The sequence below is a fragment of the Festucalex cinctus genome, chromosome 1, assembly GCF_051991245.1.
Source record: "Festucalex cinctus isolate MCC-2025b chromosome 1, RoL_Fcin_1.0, whole genome shotgun sequence".
In the NCBI taxonomy this organism is placed as follows: Eukaryota; Metazoa; Chordata; class Actinopteri; order Syngnathiformes; family Syngnathidae; genus Festucalex; species Festucalex cinctus.
Window position 1 is genome coordinate 5,082,314 of NC_135411.1, and position 21,275 is coordinate 5,103,588.

At 37.3% G+C, this 21,275-nt stretch overlaps 1 protein-coding gene across 1 annotated transcript in view; it reads left to right on the top strand.

Annotated features, from left to right (window-relative positions):
• LOC144013499 (receptor-type tyrosine-protein phosphatase N2-like) overlaps positions 1-21,275 on the top strand; it is an 83,433-nt gene that overhangs the window by 13,527 nt on the left and 48,631 nt on the right. The window contains exons 7-12 of the mRNA XM_077512460.1: positions 2,271-2,531; positions 2,650-2,690; positions 4,548-4,918; positions 5,015-5,101; positions 7,917-7,996; positions 18,807-18,871. Coding sequence (XP_077368586.1) covers positions 2,271-2,531; positions 2,650-2,690; positions 4,548-4,918; positions 5,015-5,101; positions 7,917-7,996; positions 18,807-18,871 — 905 coding nt within the window. The remainder of the gene's footprint in view (positions 1-2,270; positions 2,532-2,649; positions 2,691-4,547; positions 4,919-5,014; positions 5,102-7,916; positions 7,997-18,806; positions 18,872-21,275) is intronic.

The window sequence follows — 21,275 nt, forward strand, 5'->3', positions numbered from 1 at the left end:
AACACTGAGTTCCAGACGTGTTAAATCTACCTGTTTTGCATATATATATATATATATATATATATATATATATATATATATATATATGCAAAACAGGTATAACATGTTTGTCATTAATTGAATTTTTGTTGTATTTAACACGTTTGTCAGTCATTTAATTTGTGTCGTATTTAACACGTTTGGCGGTCTATGACTAAAATAATAATAATAAACAAACCGCAACTTTAAGTTGTGTATAAAATAATGACATCCAGGACGATTATCCCGTACAAGTTGCATTGCTCATCTGAGGACTGCTTGTGAAATTACAAATTTTATATATTTTGATTGTGACCGGCTGATTAATTAGTCCAACATTACAATGTTTGTTTGTTTTTTAACTCTACAAAATTATCTCGCGGGCCGAATTAAACCCTTTTGCGGGCCTAATCCGGCCCGCGGGCCTTATTTTTTGACACTTCTGGTTTAGAGCAAACGTTTTGCACTAAGCACCACCCCAAAAATTAGCTCTTAAATGTTCATTTGAAAAAACAAAGATATTTTTAAACTACTGTGACTGTACCATTATGTACAGTTTGAATGTTTCCTGTTGCTGATGCGTCGGGCCGCCCACCATCTTACGTGTGTCTGGCCGGCGGCAACAAATTCATTAAAGCTCTTATTGATTTGGCGATTTCGACACGGATTGTTTCGTTACCAACACAAGACATGTAAGCGATGTTAATTTTCACCTTTTTCAGTCGAATGAGAGCACAATCAAACCGTAAGAAGCATCTTAGTTAGTAGTGGTGAATCGGAGTCCGTCAGCAATACGTGCCCGGGCGGAACCGAAATATTCGATCCGGGTGTCCCGGCAGCATCCGGGTGCTGCAAATATGTTTTTTCAAATGATAAAAATAGCTTTGACGCATGCATTTTTGCTTCGACCACTTTTTCTGGTCAACCAAACCGACTTGGTCGACTTTTATTCCCAGCCCTAGTCCCCAAAATTCAATATGCTTGAATATTAGCTGTGGTGTACCGCAGGGGTCAACCTCGGCACCCAAGCAGTTTATACATTGATATGTGTAAAGTGTCTAATATTTTTAAAATGGTGGTTTTTGCTGATGACACAAATTTTTTAAACAAGGGGAAATTTGAAAAAAAATATATTTTGATGTACAGTAAATAAATTATCATTAATCCTGAACAAATCTAAGTACATGCTATTTGGAAACGGTCAAATTCAACAACATGTAAGTTTGGAAATGGAAAGTTTGGGAATGAAAAGAGTTGATGAAATTGAGTTTGAATTGATTACAAGCTCATATCATATATTTGTGTTCCAAAAGATGAAGAAGTATTGAAAACTGCGTCAAAACTATTGATCTTTTAGAGCAGATGTCAATAAAAATGTATTCAATGTGCTTGAATGTTCGCTGTGGTGTACCGCAGGGGTCGATCTCGGCACCCAAGCAGTTTATACATTGATATGTGTAAAGTGTCTAATATTTTTAAAATGGTGGTTTTTGCTGATGACGCAAATTTTCTAAATAAGGGGAGATTTGGGGGGGAAAAAATATGTTTTGATGTACAGCTATTTGGAAACGGTCAAATTAAACAACATGTAAGTTTGGAAATGGAATGTTTGGGAATGAAAAGAGTTTATGAAATTGAGTTTGAATTGATCACAAGCTCATATCATATATTTATGTTCCAAAGGATGAAGAAGTATTGAAAACTGCGTCAAAACTACACGTCAATAAATTATTCAGTGTGCTTGAATGTTCCCTGTGGTGTACCGCAGGGGTCAATCTCGGCACCCAAGCAGTTTATACATTGACATGTGTCAACAAAGTGTCTCATATTTTTAAAATGGTGGTTTTTGCTGATGATGTAAATTTTCTAAACAAGGGGAGATTAAAAAAAAAAAGCTTTGATGTACAGTAAATAAATATTAAACCTGAGCAAAGCTAAGTACCGAACATGCTTTTTGGAAATGGTCAAATTAAACATGTAAGTTTGAAAATTGAAAATGTGGAAATGAAGTTAGTAAGTATATTTATGATAATATAATATATATAATTTGAAAGTTAAGTATTTTATCTTCTAAAATGTATGGATTTATGGATCCTGTATGTTTTTATGGATAATGTAAAAATGATAAGGAGGTATTTCATCATTTGTGTGCCATTTTGTTAAATTTTTTCGTCTCTTATTTTGTTTTTATTTTTGTGCTTGTCTGGGACAAATCCAAATGTAAAAAATCAAATGTGTTTGTTCTCCTGCAGAGAAGTTCATCCAGAACGTGTTGAAGAACATGGGCAGGCAGCACCTGGACGTGGACAACCTGACGCCGCACGACGTGGACCGGCTGTCCGACCTCATCGTGGACGCTTTGCAAGTGGTGGACAAGGACCGCGATCGGGTCCCGCCGGGGCCCAGGGACCTGGGGGGCCAGCTGAGTGACGCAAGGAAAGAGATCGCCGGGGATGAGCAGAACGTGGAGGGAGCGCCGACTGTCAAGATGACCTCTTCCGACCCACCTCAAGGTGCCGCCACCCGGACATGACGACTGTCAATCACAAACGACGCGTGACTGCGAAAATATGACATAAAAGTTGACAATATTGGTAACGCGGGAAATAATTGACATTTTTGCGCCAACAGAAGTCCAGTCACCGACAATCGACGACGATGTGAAGGACAAGGTGAGCCTGTCGGACGATTCCTCTATTAATATCATGTGACCTTAGGATGATTAAGCAATACACAAGATTAATCGATAAATTATTGCACCTTTAATTATACAATATAATTATACTTTTGTCCTTCGGTTGCGGTAGCTGTCTAAAGCTAATGGCGCATGCAAACTAGGTGGCTAAAGCTAGCAGTGTCTTAAAATAAGTGCACAAGATTTTGTTAGCTCACTTAAAGCTAATGGCGCATGCAAGCTAGTGTCTTAAAAATAAGTGACACAAGATTTTGTTAGCTAACTTAAAGCTAATGGCGCATGCAAGCGAGTTGGCTAAAGCTAGCAGTGTCTTAAAAGAAGTGCACAAGATTTTGTTAGCTAACTTAAATTATGTAAATTATTAAATTATTAATAATTATTTATTATAATTATTATTAAATTATTTACATCATGTTAGTTAGCTGTAGCTAGCATGCTAGCTGGCTAAAATTAACGCTAAAAGTGTACATAAAATAAAGGCACGTTAAGGCTGTGCTCGCTGGCTAAAGCTAATGAAATATGTATTGTGTTCATTACCTACAGCTAGCATGCTAGCTGTCCAAAATTAGCATTGAAAATGTAAGTAAAATAGTGCTAAGTAAAATTGTGCTCGTTGGCTAATAATTCAAGAATCTGTGAAATACATATGTTACGTTATGTTAGTTTGCTGTAGCTTGCATGCTAGCTGGCTAACATTAACGCTAAAAGTGTACGTAAAATAAAGGCACGTTAAGGTTGTGCTAGCTGGCTAAAGCTAATGAAATATGTATTGTATTCATTACCTACAGCTAGCATGCTAGCTGGCCAAAAATAGCATTGAAAATGTAAGTAAAATAGTGCTAGTTGGCTAAAATTTCAAGAATCTGTAAAATACATATATTATTACATTGTTAGTTTGCTGTAGCTAGCATGTTAGCTGGGTAAAATTAACGCTAAAAGTGTACATAAAATATAGGCACATTAAGGTTGTGCTAGCTGGCTAAAGCTAATGAAATATGTATTGTATTCATTACCTACAGCTAGCATGCTAGCTGCCAAAATTACCATTGAAAATGTAAGTAAAATAGTGCTAGTTGGCTAAAATTTCAAGAATCTGTAAAATACATACATTACATTATGTTAGTTTGCTGTAGCTAGCATGTTAGCTGGGTACAATTAACGCTAAAAGTGTACATAAAATATAGGCACGTTAAGGTTGTGCTAGCTGGCTAAAGCTAATGAAATATGTATTGTATTCATTACCTACAGCTAGCATGCTAGCTGCCAAAATTAGCATTGAAAATGTAAGTAAAATAGTGCTAGTTGGCTAAAATTTCAAGAATCTGTAAAATACATACATTACATTATGTTAGTTTGCTGTAGCTAGCATGTTAGCTGGGTACAATTAACGCTAAAAGTGTACATAAAATAAAGGCACATTGAGGTTGTGCTAGCTGGCTAAAGCTAGTGAAATATAAATTGTGTTCATTACCTACAGCTAGCATGCTAGCTGGCCAAAATTAGCATTGAAAATGTAAGTAAAATAGTGCTAGTTGGCTAAAATTTCAAGAATCTGTAAAATACATACGTTACATTATGTTAGTTTGCTGTAGCTAGCATGCTAGCTGGCTAAAATTAATGCTTAAAGTGCATGTAAAACTAAGGCGCACTTTGATTGTGTTAGCTGGCTAAAGCTAATAGCATATGAGAGGTGCGCTACAGTTGTGCTAGCCGAAATCAACACAGTACTAGCTGTCAAAAACTACTGCTAATTGCGTCTATAAAATAACGGCACTCTGCCATTTGTGCTAACTGGCTAAATACTAAATACGTCAAAATGCAATTTTGCTTCCAGGCTGGCGGTGAGAACGTCTTCAGCAAACTTCTGGCCTATTTGGACCAAAGAGCGTCTTCCTCTTTCACGGCTTCGCCGCCGCCGCCGCTTCCTCTCCTCCGCGGTCGCTCGGGCCTGGAAAACGTCCGCAGCCGCACCAGCGAGGAGGGCGTGTGGGTGCAAAAGAAAGACGCCGCGCAGTCGGTGGAGGAAGTGTCGGAGGTGGCGGGCTGGGTGAAGGCGGTGGCCGCCCCGCCGCCGCCGCCGCCGCCGCCAGCCGCCGTCAAATACCAGGAAACGCGTGAGAAGGTGCCCGACGGACTCCAGCTGGACGTCAAGGCGGGCGGCAACCAGGCCGACGACGTCTTCGGATACGTCATCACCGACACCGAGTGAGAAATTCGGTTTCAAAATGGCTTAAAAAAAAAAAAGAAGTCTTTTTTTATGTGATCAAGTCGTGACCGTTTTTTCCTATTTTACTTCTTTAGCGGCCTTCAGACGGACCAAGGTCTGCGCATGATGGACATCCTGGCTCGCATGGCCAGAATCCGAATCACCGACTTTGACGATTTGTCGTACGTATCAACACATTTTTTTTTTTTTTTTTTTCTTCCGAGTGAGACAGATGAACAGAGAAAGAAAACGATCCACCCTCTGGTTGTCTATTAAATGAAAACCCCACACGCCATTGACCCAGCAGTATGTGGGCGGAGTCAGAACTTGCTAGATGGCTAAACGCTAACGCTATATACAGTGGACCCCATTCTTCGCGGCGAATAAGAAGCAATTGCTGAATATTTTGATTATTAATTAATCGTTTAGAGACTTTTTTTTCTTTTTCTTTTTTTTTTTCTTTTTTTTTTAACTTGAAACTGTCCAAATCCTCCAAATCCTTGATTATGGCATTTTCAGCCAAATATCTTATCTCAAAATATTAGAATATTTCCTCAGACCAAGTAAAAAAAAAAATGGCATAATCAGCAATATTAAAACAGAATGTATGGCATTTTTGCTTATTTAATTGCATTACAGAAAATAATGGACTTTACCACAATATTCAAATTTTCTGAGACAGTCCTGTATATTGGAAAGATTCCCAATATACAAGAAATGGGGGGGGGGGGGGGGCTGATTGCATCTGTGTATGTTTATTTACGATGCGGAAGGGCGTCACCATCCATCAAGTGAGCGATTTCCTGCCTCGGCGTGCGGATTGATGACGTCGTCACGCTCAAGGATGAATGTTGGTGCCGCATTGCTGCCGGCCGCCGCAAATAATTGACACCCCCCCCCCCCTTTTTTTCTTATTTTGATGCTTTCGTACGCGCTTGTTCGCTACTAAGACGCATGTGCGTGAAAACGCTGCGTTAAGCAGAAAAAGGGTGAGAAGAAATGTGTTAAAAAAAAAAAAGCGTCGACAACAACATAAGTGAGGAAGTGTTAAATGACAAGAGTGGTCCAATTGAAAAGTGGGGAAAAAAAAGTGTTCAGAAAAAGGGGTCAACTGATAAAAACATGCGCAAAAAAGATTGTGTTCATAAAAAGTCGTGTTAAGGAAGCGTTAATATGAAGAAAAGAATTAGTTAAGGGTGTCAAAAATAGTGCATTCATGAGAAACGTCTTGAAAAGATGAAAAATGTTTCAAAAGGAAGTGTTGAAAAAAAGTGTTGATAATTGGGAAGAGTCGGAAAGAAAAAATGTTTAACGAGTAGTTTTAAGGACAAGAAAAATGGTGAAAAGAAGAAAATTGTTTACAAAAAAGTGTTCATTCTAAGAATATTGTGGGAAAAAAAAGGAGTTTCAAAACGTCCAAAGGGGGGGGAAAAAAAAAAAAAAAAAAGTCTTAAATTTTTTGTGTTAACGAATTTATTTAATTATATAATTTTTAAGAAGAAAAGTATAAACAAAAAAGGGAAAAAAAGGAAAAGTGAAAACAAAATTGTTTAAAAGAAGAAAATTTCAAAACTGTTAAGTGTCCAAAGAAGAAAAAAAGTCTTAAAGTGTTGGTGTTAACTAATTTAATTAAATGTTAAAATAATTTTTTTTTAGAAGAAAAATATAAACAATAAGAAAAAAGGGGAAAAAAAAGGAAAAGTGAAAAGACAATTGTTTAAAAGAAGAAATGTCAAATTTGTTAAGTGTCCAAAGAAGAAAAGTGTAAAAAAAAAAAAAAAAGTCTTAAAATGTTTGTGTTAACTAATTTATTTAAGTGGTTATATAATTTTTAAGAAGAAAACTAGGAACAATAACAAAAAAGTAAAAAAAAAAGGAAAAGTTTGAAGAAAATTGTTTCAAAGAAGAAATTTCAAGTGTCCAAAGAAAAGTTAAAAAAAAAATCTTAGTGTCCGTGTTAACTCATTTAATTAAGTGTTAATATAATATAATTTTAAGAAGAAAAGTATAAATAATAAGAAAAAAGTAAAAAAAAAAAAAAAAAAGGAAAAGTGAGAAAAAAATTGTTTAAAAGAAGAAATGTCAAAAGTTTTAAAGTGTCCAAAGAAGAATTGTAAAAAAAAAAACAAGTCTTAAAGTGTTCATGCTAACTAATTTAATTAAGTTTTAATATAATTTTTTTTTAAAGAAGAAAAGTATAAACAATAAGAAAAAGTAACAAAAAGGAAAAGTGAGAAGAAAATTGTTGAAAAGAAGAAAGTGTTAGAGAGAAGTGTCCAAAGAAGAAAAGTGTAAAAAAAAAAAAAAAAAAAAAAAAAAGTCTTAAAGTGTTTGTGTTAACTAATTTAATTATTTACTTAAGTGTTACTATAAAGTATAACCAATAAGAAAAAAAAAGGAAAAGTGGCAATAAAACTGCATGAAGAAGACAAAAAGTGAATTTTTGACAAGACGGATGAGGACCTTTGACGCCGTCGCACAAAAGCGTGGCGGGCGCTGCCATCCGTCTCACCGCGGGGGACGGTTTGAGCGGCGAGAAGAAAAGTCTGATCGGATGGCGCGTCCGACCACACGCACACTTTTGCTGCCTTCGGATTTATTGGACGCCCGCCGCGAAAAGTGCAAAATGGCCGCCTGATACTCCCCATCGACGAGGACCTCCACCAAGGCTCCAAAAACACAACTTTTTTTTTTTTTTTTTTTTTTTGCGAGCAAAACTTTGAATTCAAGCAAGCTTTGAACATTTTTTTAAAAAACAACAACGTAGCAAAAATATGTCTGTGGCTTGATGTCATTTATTGAGTCGAAGTCGCAATTTCCAACTTGACCACAAGGTGGAGCAGTTATGCTCCCTCATCAGTTGTGACGAATGAATCCAAATTCATCATTTGCCTGGATTTTTTTTTTGTTTTTTGTTTGCAAATATTGGTGACATAATGGAATCTTTCCAATTGTTTATTTATGTATTTATTTATTTATTTATAATTTTTTTGTCAGGGTGGTGGGACCCGCCGTCACCTTCAGAGTGAAACCCAACCGGCAAAACGTCAGCACGGCCGACGTAGCGCGAGTGGCTGGTAGGAATGTTTTTTTTTTTCCAAAATATTGTTATATGTATTTTGAGGAAATTTGTGTGGACAAGATAAAGGCCAAGCGTACAGGGGATGTTTTTTTTTTTTTTTTTTTTTAACATATCTGGGTTCAGAAATAGCCACATAGAGAGAATAAAATAATTGTGTAATAACAATGTAATTATGAAACGATAATGTAATAATGTAGTCATAATAGCAATGTAATACTGCAATAACAATGTAGTGGTAATGTAAAGATAATAATAACACTATTATCATGTAAGTAATGATAACAATATAGTATTATCTATGTCAACAATGTAATAACCATGTCATAACATAATTATTTAAAAACTTGATCTGTAAACTGTGACTCATGGTGACATAATTCATTCTTAATTTTGCACTTTCTTCTGTGCTGTAATAATAATTGTGAAATGTTTATTAAATTAAAGCCAATGTTAAAAACCTTGAACAAATTTTTTAAGAGGGCCCGGACGAAGTTCAAACAAACATTAAAAATATTTAGCAATCAAAATCATAAAGAGTTAAAATAATACTAAAGGACAATGTTCGACTTGTAAATCATATGTTTATTGTTGTTATTTTAAAAAAAATGTGTTCTTTTTTTTATTGTAATTTTATTTTGCCAAATTCTGGAATCTGCATCAGTCTCAAAATGGCGTCGGCCTAAAAAAATAAATAAATCCCTATCGTCCATTAAAAAAACTAATTATCAGGGTTTTTTTTTGTCTCAAATGAAAAATTTACAATATTTAAATAACTTTTGCAACATCCACTCTTTCTTACAGAAATCTTTTTTTTTGTTTTTGTTTTTTTTGTGATATTAATTAACTCTTTTACTAAGACTACCGAATGAACAATTCTGAGCTCTCTCTTAAAAAAATAAAATAAAATTCTTTTACTGCCACGTTATCAAAAAAGAAAAAAATATGACAAAGGCTTTGATCATTTCCGTCATCCTTGAAAACGTTCTATTTCATCAATTTTCATCAATTTTCATCACGTTTCATTGTAATTTCATACACCTGCAGCCCATTGAAAAGAGATATAATGAATGCTGCCATCTGCTGGCCATAGTTTGTAAGTGTTTTTGATTCCACAACCCATTGATCAGGCAGCGGCGCACTTTGACATTGCACCTGCCCATTGATTAAAAAAACAAAACAAAAAAACGTAGTTGACGTCATTTAACTCCTTTGCTCCCAATAACGTGTAAATGCGTTTTTTATGTTTAAAGTGTCCCAAAGACGTATTTATATGTTTTTTTGTTTTATTTTGTTTTATGCTAGAGCATACAGAAGGCTTTGATGCAGCCTCTCAACTGCAAAGAACGGTTGCAGAAATGGTAGTTATTACACAAACGGCCAACAGGTGGCAGCAGGGCAAAGGAGATCAACCAGGGCCATGTAGGAAAAAAGCTCAATTAGAATTTTGAATAGATTTGTGAAAACTGATGAAACTTAGCTCTCTTCTAATGCTAATTGCTGCAAAACGGAAACAGATAGAAACATACTTTTTTTTTTTCCTGATGAAAGAAGAGACTTTAATCTTTCTTTTGGTAGGCTCCATATTTTAATAGCAATAGAACACAATATTCTGTGGGCCTTGCAAAATCAGTCAAAATCCAGTAAAACAGCCGGGAGCGAACGGGACTGCGAAATGTGAAAATGGCACATGGTGATTTTACTAATCGTCATAAACCGTTTTTGGCGCTCAAAGAGTTAAATATGTGCCTTGGCTCAATCCAATTTTTGGTCAGCGAGTTGCAGCGTTCCCGTTTGCTCCACAGTGACAGCACGGCGTCGTCAAGGTGCCTCTCGGCTTCATTTATTATTCATAATCTCATTTCAAATCCCGCCGCCTGCCCCGCCCGTAAATTGATAACCCGCCGGCGACGCAATCCCAGCAGGGGAGCGGCCTGCCGCCGCCGCCGCCGCCCGCGCGCTGAATCATTTACATTTGCTAGCGTTATCGCTAATGAAACGGCGGGCGTGATTAGCGGCGGGCTAATGAATTAGTCACGAGCCGGCGGAGGTCTCGTCGCTTCCTGTGATGTCATCAAGCTAATGTTGACATTCGCCGGCGTCCTGATGAGCTCGTTTTTTTTTTTTTTTTTTTTTTCCCCGCCGCCGTCCTGATGAGATGTGACGGCGGGTGTGGACTGATTGGCCCCCTCTCCGGGGCGCCGTCCTTGATTATCGCCGCACTCGCCGACGAGAGGGGCCCCGCCTCTCTTTTTCTGTCACCCGCCTCCAGGCGCCACACGTTAGCCACCATCTTTATTCCAAATGAAGTCAACTGAATGACAAAAACGTTGAATGATATGGAATGATGTGCAATCCATGGATGGATGCGTGGAATGGTTTGAATCAGTTACAAAAGTAATCGATTACTTAAGTAATTAATTATGAAATTAATCGACAACTAATTTAATAATTGAGAAATTGTTGGGAGTCTTTATTTAAAATTGTCCAAATCTTCTGATTTTCAGCACATCAACAGTAATTCTTCACTTATTTCTGTAATCATTCACGAAATTTATCTTCTGTGTTTAATCAAAATAAGACATTTGCAAACGTCTGTTTTTGTTTTGGGGAAAAAAATGGCCGAACCGGTAACATAGTACATATATACAAATAGAAAGTACAAAATAAACAGCAATCGTCCATTAACTCATTTACTCCCAATAACGTGTAAATACGTTTTTTTTATGTTCTAAGTGTCCCAAAGACATATTTATACGTTTGTTTTTTTTGTTTTTTTTGTTTTATGCTAGAGCATACAGAAGGCTTTGATGCAGCCTCTCAACTGCAAAGAACGGTTGCAGAAATGGTAGTTATTACACAAACGGCCAGCAGGTGGCAGCAGAGCAAAGGAGATCAACCAGGGCCATCTAGAAAAAAAGCTAAATTACTTACAATTTTAAATCCAACGTGCCGCCCCAATAGAATAATTGATTCTAAAAAATATTTGATAGAGACAGCATCAGAATTTGTCGTATGTAGCATTGTAGCAGCTTGCAGCTCTAGTTAGGGCCCGAGCAGCGACCTCTGAGAGGTCCAGATTGTTTCTGTGAACAACTCTTGGTCTCATTGGGAATCAATGGTGATTTTTTTTTTTTTTGTGTTGTGTGAAAAATGTTGAATTTTGGGGATGGGGAATCTCTATACAGTCAAACCTTGGTTTTCAGACATAATCCGTTCCAGAAGTCTGTTCTAAAAGCGATTTGTTTTAAATCCGAAACTATTTTTTCCATTATAATTAATGTAAATAATTTTAATCTGTTCAAAGTTGAAAAAAACTTTTTCCAAGTATTTTTTTTATTTTTTATTTTTTTACTACTTTACACCATAAACTGCACTGTATACTGTTTACCACAAATAGAAAAGGGTAGAAATAGACACTGTTTTATTTAGATATCTAAATTGATGAAAAAACAACACAAAATGCAAACATTTCTTTTTTTAAATTCAATAGTTCTGCGCACTACTGTCCTCTTTTCTTCACCAGCTTTACCACTTGCACTTGCTTTCTTTGGACCCATGATTAGGGGCTAATACACCATGCAAAACTAAAAAAAAAAAAAAAAAAAAGATTTGCGTAAATAACAATGAACAGGTCTGCTCCAAACGAACTTTGAACACGAATGTGCTACGGAGGAAGCATTCGAGTTAGCTCGGCTCCCTAGTGAGTCGCGTTTAGGTACGCTCGGCTTTTTTCAGTTTGGTCGAGAGCCGATTTTTTGGACGAGTTCTGAGACATAAAATTTTCGAATTTTCTGGTTGAAAACCGATTTGGTTGAGAACAGAAGCCTTCAAAAACCGAGGTTTGACTGTATTTGGAATTTTGCTGGCTGGCTGATTTTTGTGTGTTTGTCTGTGTGTGTCTTTGTAGGTGTGTCTGCGTCTTTTTGTGATTGTGTCTTTGAGTGTGCATGTATCGTTTTGTGTATCTGATTTTGTCTTTTTTTTTTTTTTTTTTTGTGCGTCATTGTGTGCGTGCGTGTGTGTGCGCCATTGTACCTGGTGCTAGCGCGGTCACCGTGACAACCAAACCTTGCCTGGTTAATGACGGGAATTCTCACTAGGAATGTCGAGGTGATGATGTTTGGAAAAGTGATTACAATTTTCTAAACGCAAACAATAATTTGTGTGTGCGACTGTTTCGGTGGCAATAAGACGGCGCTAAGTGTTGCATTAGCACCTTGAAGTGTAAATAGCTTCTCGTATTGTCTATTAGACTCACATAACCTGACCGTGCGCGTGTTATTGGTAATCGGTTCTTCTTTGTTGCACTTTAATGTGCGTCTGATGAAAGGCGTGTTTTGTTTTTTTCAGCTGCTTAAGGTTCAATATCCTGTTTTTTTTTCTTTCTTCTTTTTCTTGCGGGTGCGTGTTTTGCAACATAAAGAGATGGTTCAGCTTTAATATTATTTATGAGCGGCCGCCATTGAGAGCAGAGCCGGGCAAGATGAACGTGAAAAAGAAAAGCGTGGCAGTGGCAGCCTTTGGAGACGCGATGAGTCGTGTTGTAGTGTGCATGCCGGGCCACCCGTTGGCGCTGTGGGGCCTCGTCGTGATGGCCTTGTGACCCGTTTTGGGCTTTTTGTTGGTTCTGACCAAGACATTTCAAAATAAGATATGGACGACAGTTTAAAAGGAACGAATAGGAAAGAAGTTGGTGCCCTTTGTTCCCCCTTTCCTTGCCAGTGCCTTTCACACGTCAGCACCATTGGAAAAACACTGACAGTGTTGAAGGGGTGACCAGAAAAATGTAAAACTCTCTCGGTTAAGGGGAAAAAAAACAAAAAAACAAAAAAAAACCTCTGTCTCGGTGCCTTTCATGCTAACAAAAAAAAACAACCCCCCCCCCCCAAAAAAAAAAAAAAAAAAAAAAAAAACTCTGTCTCTGTGCCTTTCACACTAACAAAAAAAAAACAAAAACAAAAAAAAAACTGTCTCTGTGCCTTTCACACTAACAAAAAAAAACAAAAAAAAACTCTCTGTGCCTTTCATGCTAACAAAAAAACAAAAAAAACAAAACAAAAAAAAACTGTCTCGGTGCCTTTCACGCTAACCAAAAAACAAACAAAAAACAAAACAAAAAAAACTCTGTCTCGGTGCCTTTCACGCGAACAAAAAAAAAAAAGCCGTGTGTCCATTGTCCATCCATTCCGTGTCGGTACCTTTCACGCAGACGAGCTGTCCTGCCGTAAGACCCGAGTGGTCGCTGTCAGCGTGGTGACATCATTCCTGGATTAACGCTCAGTCGCACTTTGAACTTGTGCCATTGCAGCCGCCGGCGCTCCCGCGGGCGACAGCGTGCCGGGACGCAGGTTCACGGCGTTCAAAATTTGAAGGCAGATGACATCCAGGCAGCTTTTTTTTCGATTTATTTTTTTTTCTCGATCAAATCAGCCGATAAGTCGCGGCTAACGAAGAGCCGCAGGATGAGATGCGGCGCCGGTCGGGATCTCGACGCAGACGAAGCGTGCCTGCGGGCGCCGCTGACGATGTCCACGATGTCGCTGATGTGTTTGCGATCGGCGGTGAAGAAGAGGAAACAAGCCCTCAGGCGGCAGACGTGATTTGTAAAAAAAATAAAAATAAAAATAAATAAATAAGGCTCGGAAAGTCTTTCACTTTGCAACTTTAACTGTAGCTGGAAAATGTCACTTTTGAACTAACATCACATAAATATTAGGGATGTTCGATACTACTTTTTTTCATCCGATACCGATACTGATACTGAGACCCTCAGTACTCACCGATACCGATACCAACTGCCGACACCAGTAGTACATTTTGACAAATAAAAAAAATCACTGAAAGATATTTTTAAACAAATATATTTCCTTTAATTTTGACAAAAACAAACAACACAGTGACTCTTCAATAGTCTTAACGCTCAAAATAAAACACAAAAATGCTCTTTTAGTTTAAGATTCACAATTTTGAAGTATTTTTAAACCGGTGAAGTTTTGGTGAAAAACTGCTGCAAGCTAGCTAGCGCCACTTACAGGCAAGGAGGACTCGCTTCACCTCTGCCGTCGCTCGCTTGTACTCGTCTGCGTCACCAGTACTCGAGTACTTGAAAAAAGGCTGGTATCGGCCCCATACCGATACCTGTTATCGGTACTCGCCCATCCCTAATAAATATAATAGAGAAGCATTAGAACACCCAACACCCCTGATTTTAAAAGACATATTATTGGCTAATTAATTAGTCGGGCCCTAATAATAATGGGAATTTAAAAAAGTGCAGCATGAAAGATAAATTAATTTATACCAAAGTATTGGGACACCGACAAAGTGTGGATGTCGATTGAACTGTTATTTATTTATTTATTTATTTTTATTATTATCATTATTAATTCAATCTCTGGTGTAATAACCTTATTTATTGATTGATGGAATTCTTATTTTTCATTTTATTATTATTATTGTTATTATTAATTCAATCTCTGGTGTAAAAACCTTATTTATTGATTGATTGAATTTTTATTTTATTTTTATTATTATTCATTCAATCTCTGGTCTAATAACCTTATTTATTGATTGATTGAATTTTATTGTATTTTTTTAATTTTTCTTATTATTAATTAAATCTCTGGTGTAATAACCTTATTTATTGATTGATTGAATTTTTATTTTTTATTTTATTTTTATTTTTATTATTATTAATTCAGTCTCTGGTGTAATAACCTTATTTATTGATTGATTGAATTTTTATTTTTTTATTTGATATTTTTTATTATTATTAATTCAATCTCTGGTGTAATAACCTTATTTATTGATTGATTTAATTTTTATTTTTATTTTTATTTTTATTTGTATTATTATTAATTCAATCTCTGGTCTAATAACCTTATTTATTGATTGATTTAACTTTTTTTATTTTTTTATTTTTATTATTATCATTATTAATTCAATCTGGTGTAATAACCTTATTTATTGATTGATTGAACTTTTATTTTTTATTTTATTTTTATTATTATTAATTCAATCTCTGGTCTAATAACCTTATTTATTGATTGATTGAATGTTTCTTTATTTTTTTTATTTTTATTATTATTATTAATTCAATCTCTGGTGTAATAACCTTATTTATTGATTGATTGAATTATTTTCTATATTTTCAATAAAGTCTAAATCTAAGATAATACAGGAATAAAAATCCACTCAAAAATTACTGATGGTTCTTGAGAATCAGAACCACAAAAAAAAAAGTCTTGTCGTGGTGTAATATTCAATAAAAGTTGTTTTTCAACGACGGCGTCGACGCCAGCAAAGGTGTGAAGAAGACGCGAGACTTCACCACCCGTGATTTATGTTCTCTTGGACCTCGGCTGCGGCGATCAACTCATGTGATTACATCCCCGCTGTCGCCGCGGCGACAGTACGGCGCTACGTCCCCCCCGCTTCCCCACCTCAGCGTTTGAGGGATGGTCGTTGTTTTCTTCTCATTATACGACTCCTGAGAAGCGGCGGCAAGGCCGCGGGGGGGTGGGGGGGGAGGCAGCCCGGGTTCTTAATGTCGGAAATAATGAGGCAGCGGTTGCTGGCAGCGCTTCATTCTGCCCGGCCGGGCCCTTCCCTTTTGTCCGGAGTGAAAAATGAGCCGTTCCCGACCGCGTTTTCCCCTCTCGGCTGCCGGCTTACATTGAGTTAACATAAAGCTCGGGACGGGACAGGGCTGGCCCGCGTGACGAATGAAGCGCCTCTGCGTGTTTTGGAGGGAAAATAACAGCGGCCTTCGTGTACAAATGAGATTAACTTTTTTTTCTTTTTTTTTCACCGACTTCCTAAGGGCCTGTTTTTTTTTGTGTTTTTTTTTTCACTCTCACAGTGCGACAAGCAACGATGGAATATTGTTGGACGAGGGAAACGCTGAATAATTTGATGAGACTTTATTTCCTTTGCTTTGCCAACATTCTAAAGCAGGGGTGTCCAAACGTTTTCATTTGAGGGCCACATACAGAAAATCAGAAGGACGCAAGGGCCACACAATGTTATGAAGAGAAATTGTGTTTCGTCCTAAAAATTGTACAAATAATTTATTTGTGCTTTTGCATATTTAGAAAAATGCTACAGTATATAAACCAATTTATTTGTAATATGGCAGCAGGTTTATTATTATAGTTTTGGAATTTTTCATTTTAGTTTTTATTTTGTTTTGAGTTTTCTTTTTAAATTTAGTTAGTTTTAATTAGTTTTCAGGGTGGTTCTGATAGTTTTTTTTTTTTTTTTTTAAGTTTTAGTTCTTTAATAATTTTAATTAGTTTTAGGTTAGTTTTATTTTTTGTTGTTTTTTGTAAAATTTGTATTATTTGTGCGCAATATTTAAAAAACACCATGGTCGCGGTGTCATTAATCCAGGTGATATCAAAATAAATCTACTAAAAATCACATTTAAAATCATCACCCAAAGGCTCATGCATTCAATTAATTACCAAAGACTAAAACAAAGGACATTTTTGCTATAATTACAGTTAGTTTTCTTTTTTTAAAAAGCATCTTCGTTTTAATTTTTTCCGTTAACAAAATTGATTTTTGAATTTGAATTTTTTCGTTCTTTAATAGCACCTGTTTTTCGACACCCTCCCTTCTGGCCTTGACCATCTCCAAACATTTTTGTTTCTATTTTATTTGAACTGAGTCAAATGCCAATTTTAGCATATGTCGCGGGCCACTGAAAAATGGACGGCGGGCCGCAAATGGCCCTCGGGCCGTAGTTTGGACACCGATGTTCTAAACCAAGTCAAGAAACTAATCGAAAACCTAGTGTAGAACCATGTCAAGATTTCTGGTCAAGAACCTAGTCCTGAACTCACTCAATTCACAAACCTCATCTAAAATATGTCAAGAACCAAGTCATGGGCCAAGTCAGTAACCTGGTAGTCAAGAACCTGGTCAAGAACCAAGTCACAAACCTGGTCAACAATTACAGAAAGCACTCGGTCATGAACAACTATGTCAAGAACCAAGTCAAGTACTAATTCAAGAACCTTTTCAAAGACCTCGTCCCGGGCCGAGGCAATTACCAGGTCAGCATCCTAGTCAAGAACGAAGCTAAGAACCATGTAGAGAACTAAGTCAAGAGTCAGATCAAGAGCCAAGTCAAGAACCAGATATAGACCCTATTTAAGAACTAAGTCAGCAACCTAGTCCAGGGCTAATTTGTGAGCTATGTCAAGAACCAGATAGTCAAAACCCTGGTCAAGATTCAAGTCACAAACCTGGTCAAGTACTACGTAAAGAATGTGGTCATGAACCAAATCAACAACCATGTGAAGAACCAAGTCAAGTAGTGATTCAAGAATTTATTCAAAGACCTACTCCAGGGCCGAGGCAATTACCAGGTCAGCATCCTAGTCAAGAACGAAGTTAAGAACCATATAAAGAACTAAGTCAAGAGCCAAGTCGAGAACCAGATCGAGAACCTATTCAAGAACCAAGTCAGCAACCTACTCCAGGTTAAATTGTGACCTAAGTCAAGAACCTGATCGTCGAAAACCTGGCTAAGAGCCAAGCCACAAACCTGGTCAAGAACTACATAAAGAATATGGTCATGAACCAAATTACCAACCATGTCAGGAACCATGTCATGTACTAATTCAATAACCTATTCACAGACCTAGTCCAGGGCAGAGGTAAGTACCAGATCAGCATCCTAGTCAAGAACGAAGATAAGAACTAAGTCAAGAGCCAGATTAAGAACCAAGTCAACAGTCAAGTCAAGAACCAGATCTAAACCCTATTTAACAACTAAGTCAGCAACTTAGTCCACGACTAATTTGTGACCTACGTCAAGAACTTCATAGTCAAAAACCTGATCAAGAACTACATAAATAATGTGGTCATGAACCAAATCAACAACCATGTCAAGAACTAATTCAAGTAGTGTTTCAAGAACCTATTCAAAGACCTAGTTCAGGAGGGCCGAGACAAGTACCAGGTCATTAACCTAGCCAAGAATGAAGACAAGAACTATGTGGGAAACTAAGTAAAGCACCAGATCAAGAACCAAGCCAAGAGCCAAGTCAAGAACTAATTTAGCAACCTAGTCCAGGCTTAATTGTGACCTACGTCAAGAACCTGATAGTCGAAAACCTGATCAAGATTAAAGTCACAAAACTGGTCAAGAACTACATAAAGAACGTAGTCATGAACCAAGTCAACAACCATGTCAAGTACAAAGTCAATAGCTTGGTGAAGTACTAATTCAAGAACCTATTCAAGGACCTAGTCCAGAGCCTAGTCAAGTACTAGGTCAGCAACCTAGTCAAGCAAAAAAAGTCAAGTATCATGTGGAGAACTAAGTCGAGACAGATCAAGTCAAGAGGCAAGTCAAGGACCTAGTCCACAAACCAGTCAAGAAACCATGTAAGATAGCCAAGACAAGAACTGTAGCAAAAAACAAGTTGAGAAGCTAAGCCAAGATCAGAATCAGATTAGATGACAATCATACCAACAATCATTTCATTGACAAAGTCTAAAGAACCAAGTCAACCGAGTCACTACCGCGCACAGAACTCAACCAAGACCCAAGTCAACAACCCTATTAAGAACGGGATCATTGACTCATTGAGCCCTTTTAGGGCCAAGGCTAAGCCATTTGAGGAAACCGGTAGCGACCAATCAAGCAAGGCTCACCTGTTTTCTGGGTTTGTTCAGCAAACCGCACCGTCCAATTTTCCGTACGCGTTGTCCCCAACCGGTGAAAATACCGTCCGCGAGGCTTGGTGACCTAACGGCTCTTTCTGTTTTTTTGCTCTCTTCCTTGGTTGCAGTGGACCAGAAAGCGTCGCTGGAGAAGAAAGCCGACGTCAGCATCCTGGAGGCGGGCGTCGCCGATGTGAGTAACTTAAGTTGATCGGCCCGTTTTGCGGTAGTACGTTACCACGGTGCACATACCGTAATATGAGCAGATGAGTAACGACGACGAGGACCGTGAAAAGCTTGCCGGCGTCTGTCGCTATTCTGATGCGATTCTGATGCGATCCTCGTCCGCCGCCGCAGCAAATAGTCTGCCGCTCACCTATCGATCCGGCAGTTAGTCTGCACCGATGATGCTGCCTGTCAAAGTCAGAGTTGGAGAGGGAGTGGGGGGTGAGGTTGGGTGGGGGGGGGCAAGGATTGTGGCGAGCAGGGGGCTAAGAAAGAGTCGGTCAATTGGATCGATAGAGGCCTGCAAACATGAGCCAATTAGGAGGATTCCAACCTGAGACGGTGAAAATGTTTCAACGCGCTAAAAACACTTGGGTCACAAAATAATCCGATTGGGGTCAAAAATGGACCGATACACTATGTGGGTACTTTTGATTCAACTTTATGGGTTGTTTTTAAACAAAATTAACCTTTTTTTTTTTTTAATGTTTTGAACAAAACGACACTTTTTTTGGGGGTTCTGCGCAACATGGCCAAAGTTTTGGGGGGTTGTTCTGCACAAAACGACTTTTTTTTTTGGGGGGGGGGGTGTTTTAAACAAAATGAACATTCCTTTTATGTGTTGTTTTAAACAAAATAACCCAATTTTTTTGGGTGGTTTTGCAAAAAAAAAAATGACGCAATTTTATGGGGGGTGTATTAAACAAATTTATCTAGTTTTTTTTTTTTTTTATGGCGTGTTTTGTAAAATTACATAATTTTTTATGGGTTGTTTTCAACAAAATTACCTTTTTTTTTTTTCTTTGTTTTGGGGGGTGGGGGGTTTTGCACAACGTGACTCAATTTTTTAGCGGTGTTTTAAACAAAATGAACATTCTTTTTATGTGTTGTTTTAAACAAAATAACCCAATTTTTTTGGGTGGTTTTGCAAAAAAAAAAAAAATGACGCAATTTTATGGGGGGGTGTATTAAACAAATTTATCTAGTTTTTTTTTTTTTTTATGGCGTGTTTTGTAAAATTACATAATTTTTTATGGGTTGTTTTCAACAAAATTACCTTTTTTTTTTTTTTTTCTTTGTTTTGGGGGGTGGGGGGTTTTGCACAATGTGACTCAATTTTTGGGCGGTGTTTTAAACAAAATGACCTAATTTTTTCATGGGTTGTTTTAAACACAATGGCCCTTTTTTTTGGCGTGGTTTTGCAAAAAATGACGCAATATTTGGGGGGTGTATTAAACAATGACCTAATTTTTTATGGCGTGTTTTAAACAAAATGACCCGATTTTTTTTTGTTGTTGTTGTTTTGTTTTGGGGGGTGGAGAGGTTGTACAAAATGACCCATTTTTTTGTGGTTTTTTTTTGTTTTTGTTTTTGTTTTTTGCACAAAACAACCCAATTTTGTTGTTGTTGTTGTTTTAAAACAAAATGACCCATTTTGGGGGGTTTTGCACAAAATGACCCAATTTTTGGGGGTGTTTTAAACAAAATGACCTATTTTCTTATAGGTTATTTTAAACAAAATGACCCATTTTTTTTCGGGTGGTTTTGCAAAAAAAATAAATAAAAAAAATTGGGGGGCTGTATTAAACAAAATGACCTAATTTTTTATGACGTGTTTTAAATAAAATGACGCATTTTTTTATGGGTTGTTTTAAAAAAATGACCCATTTTTGTATGTTTTTTTTTTTTTTAACAAAATTACACGATTTTTTTGTTTTGTTTTTTTTGTGCAAAACAACCCAATTTTTTGTTGTTTTAAACAAAATGACCTTTTTTTTTAATGGGTTGTCTTAAATAAAATGATTCACTTTTTTGTGGTTGTTTCAAACAAAACGGCCCTTTTTTGGTGGGTTGTTACTATCCACTCCGCAAATTCACAAACCAACTGGTAAACAAGTGACGAACCAAGTGAAGAACCAAGTAAACAATCTTAACAAAAAGGTATCCGCTGTTTTTTGCACGTGTTTGTTCATCGCCTTTCAAATGAATTCTCCGAATGAATTCTCCGAGGGTTGAAGTCTGCAAAGGAAAAGAATCGAGCTTAGATGCTGAAAGGCTTTGACGGCGGCGACGGCGGCGCATCCTTGAAACGCGCTCCGTCAGGTGCGAGTTGCCCGCAATCTCCCGCAGGTGGTCCGACCTTGGCAGCTTTTATCAGACCAAAAATGCTGGGGAAAAAAAAAAAAAAAAAAGATTGCTTGATTCCACCACTCCCCCCCCCTCCTCTTCCCCCTCCAAAGCAATTCCGCCGTGCACTCGCTCACTTCGCTTGGAGCCAAAAGACGACCAAAAAAAAAAAAGAAAAAAAAAGTATAATAGACAATTGTAGATTTGAGCCAAGTGATGATTTCATCCTGATGTGGGCGAAGATC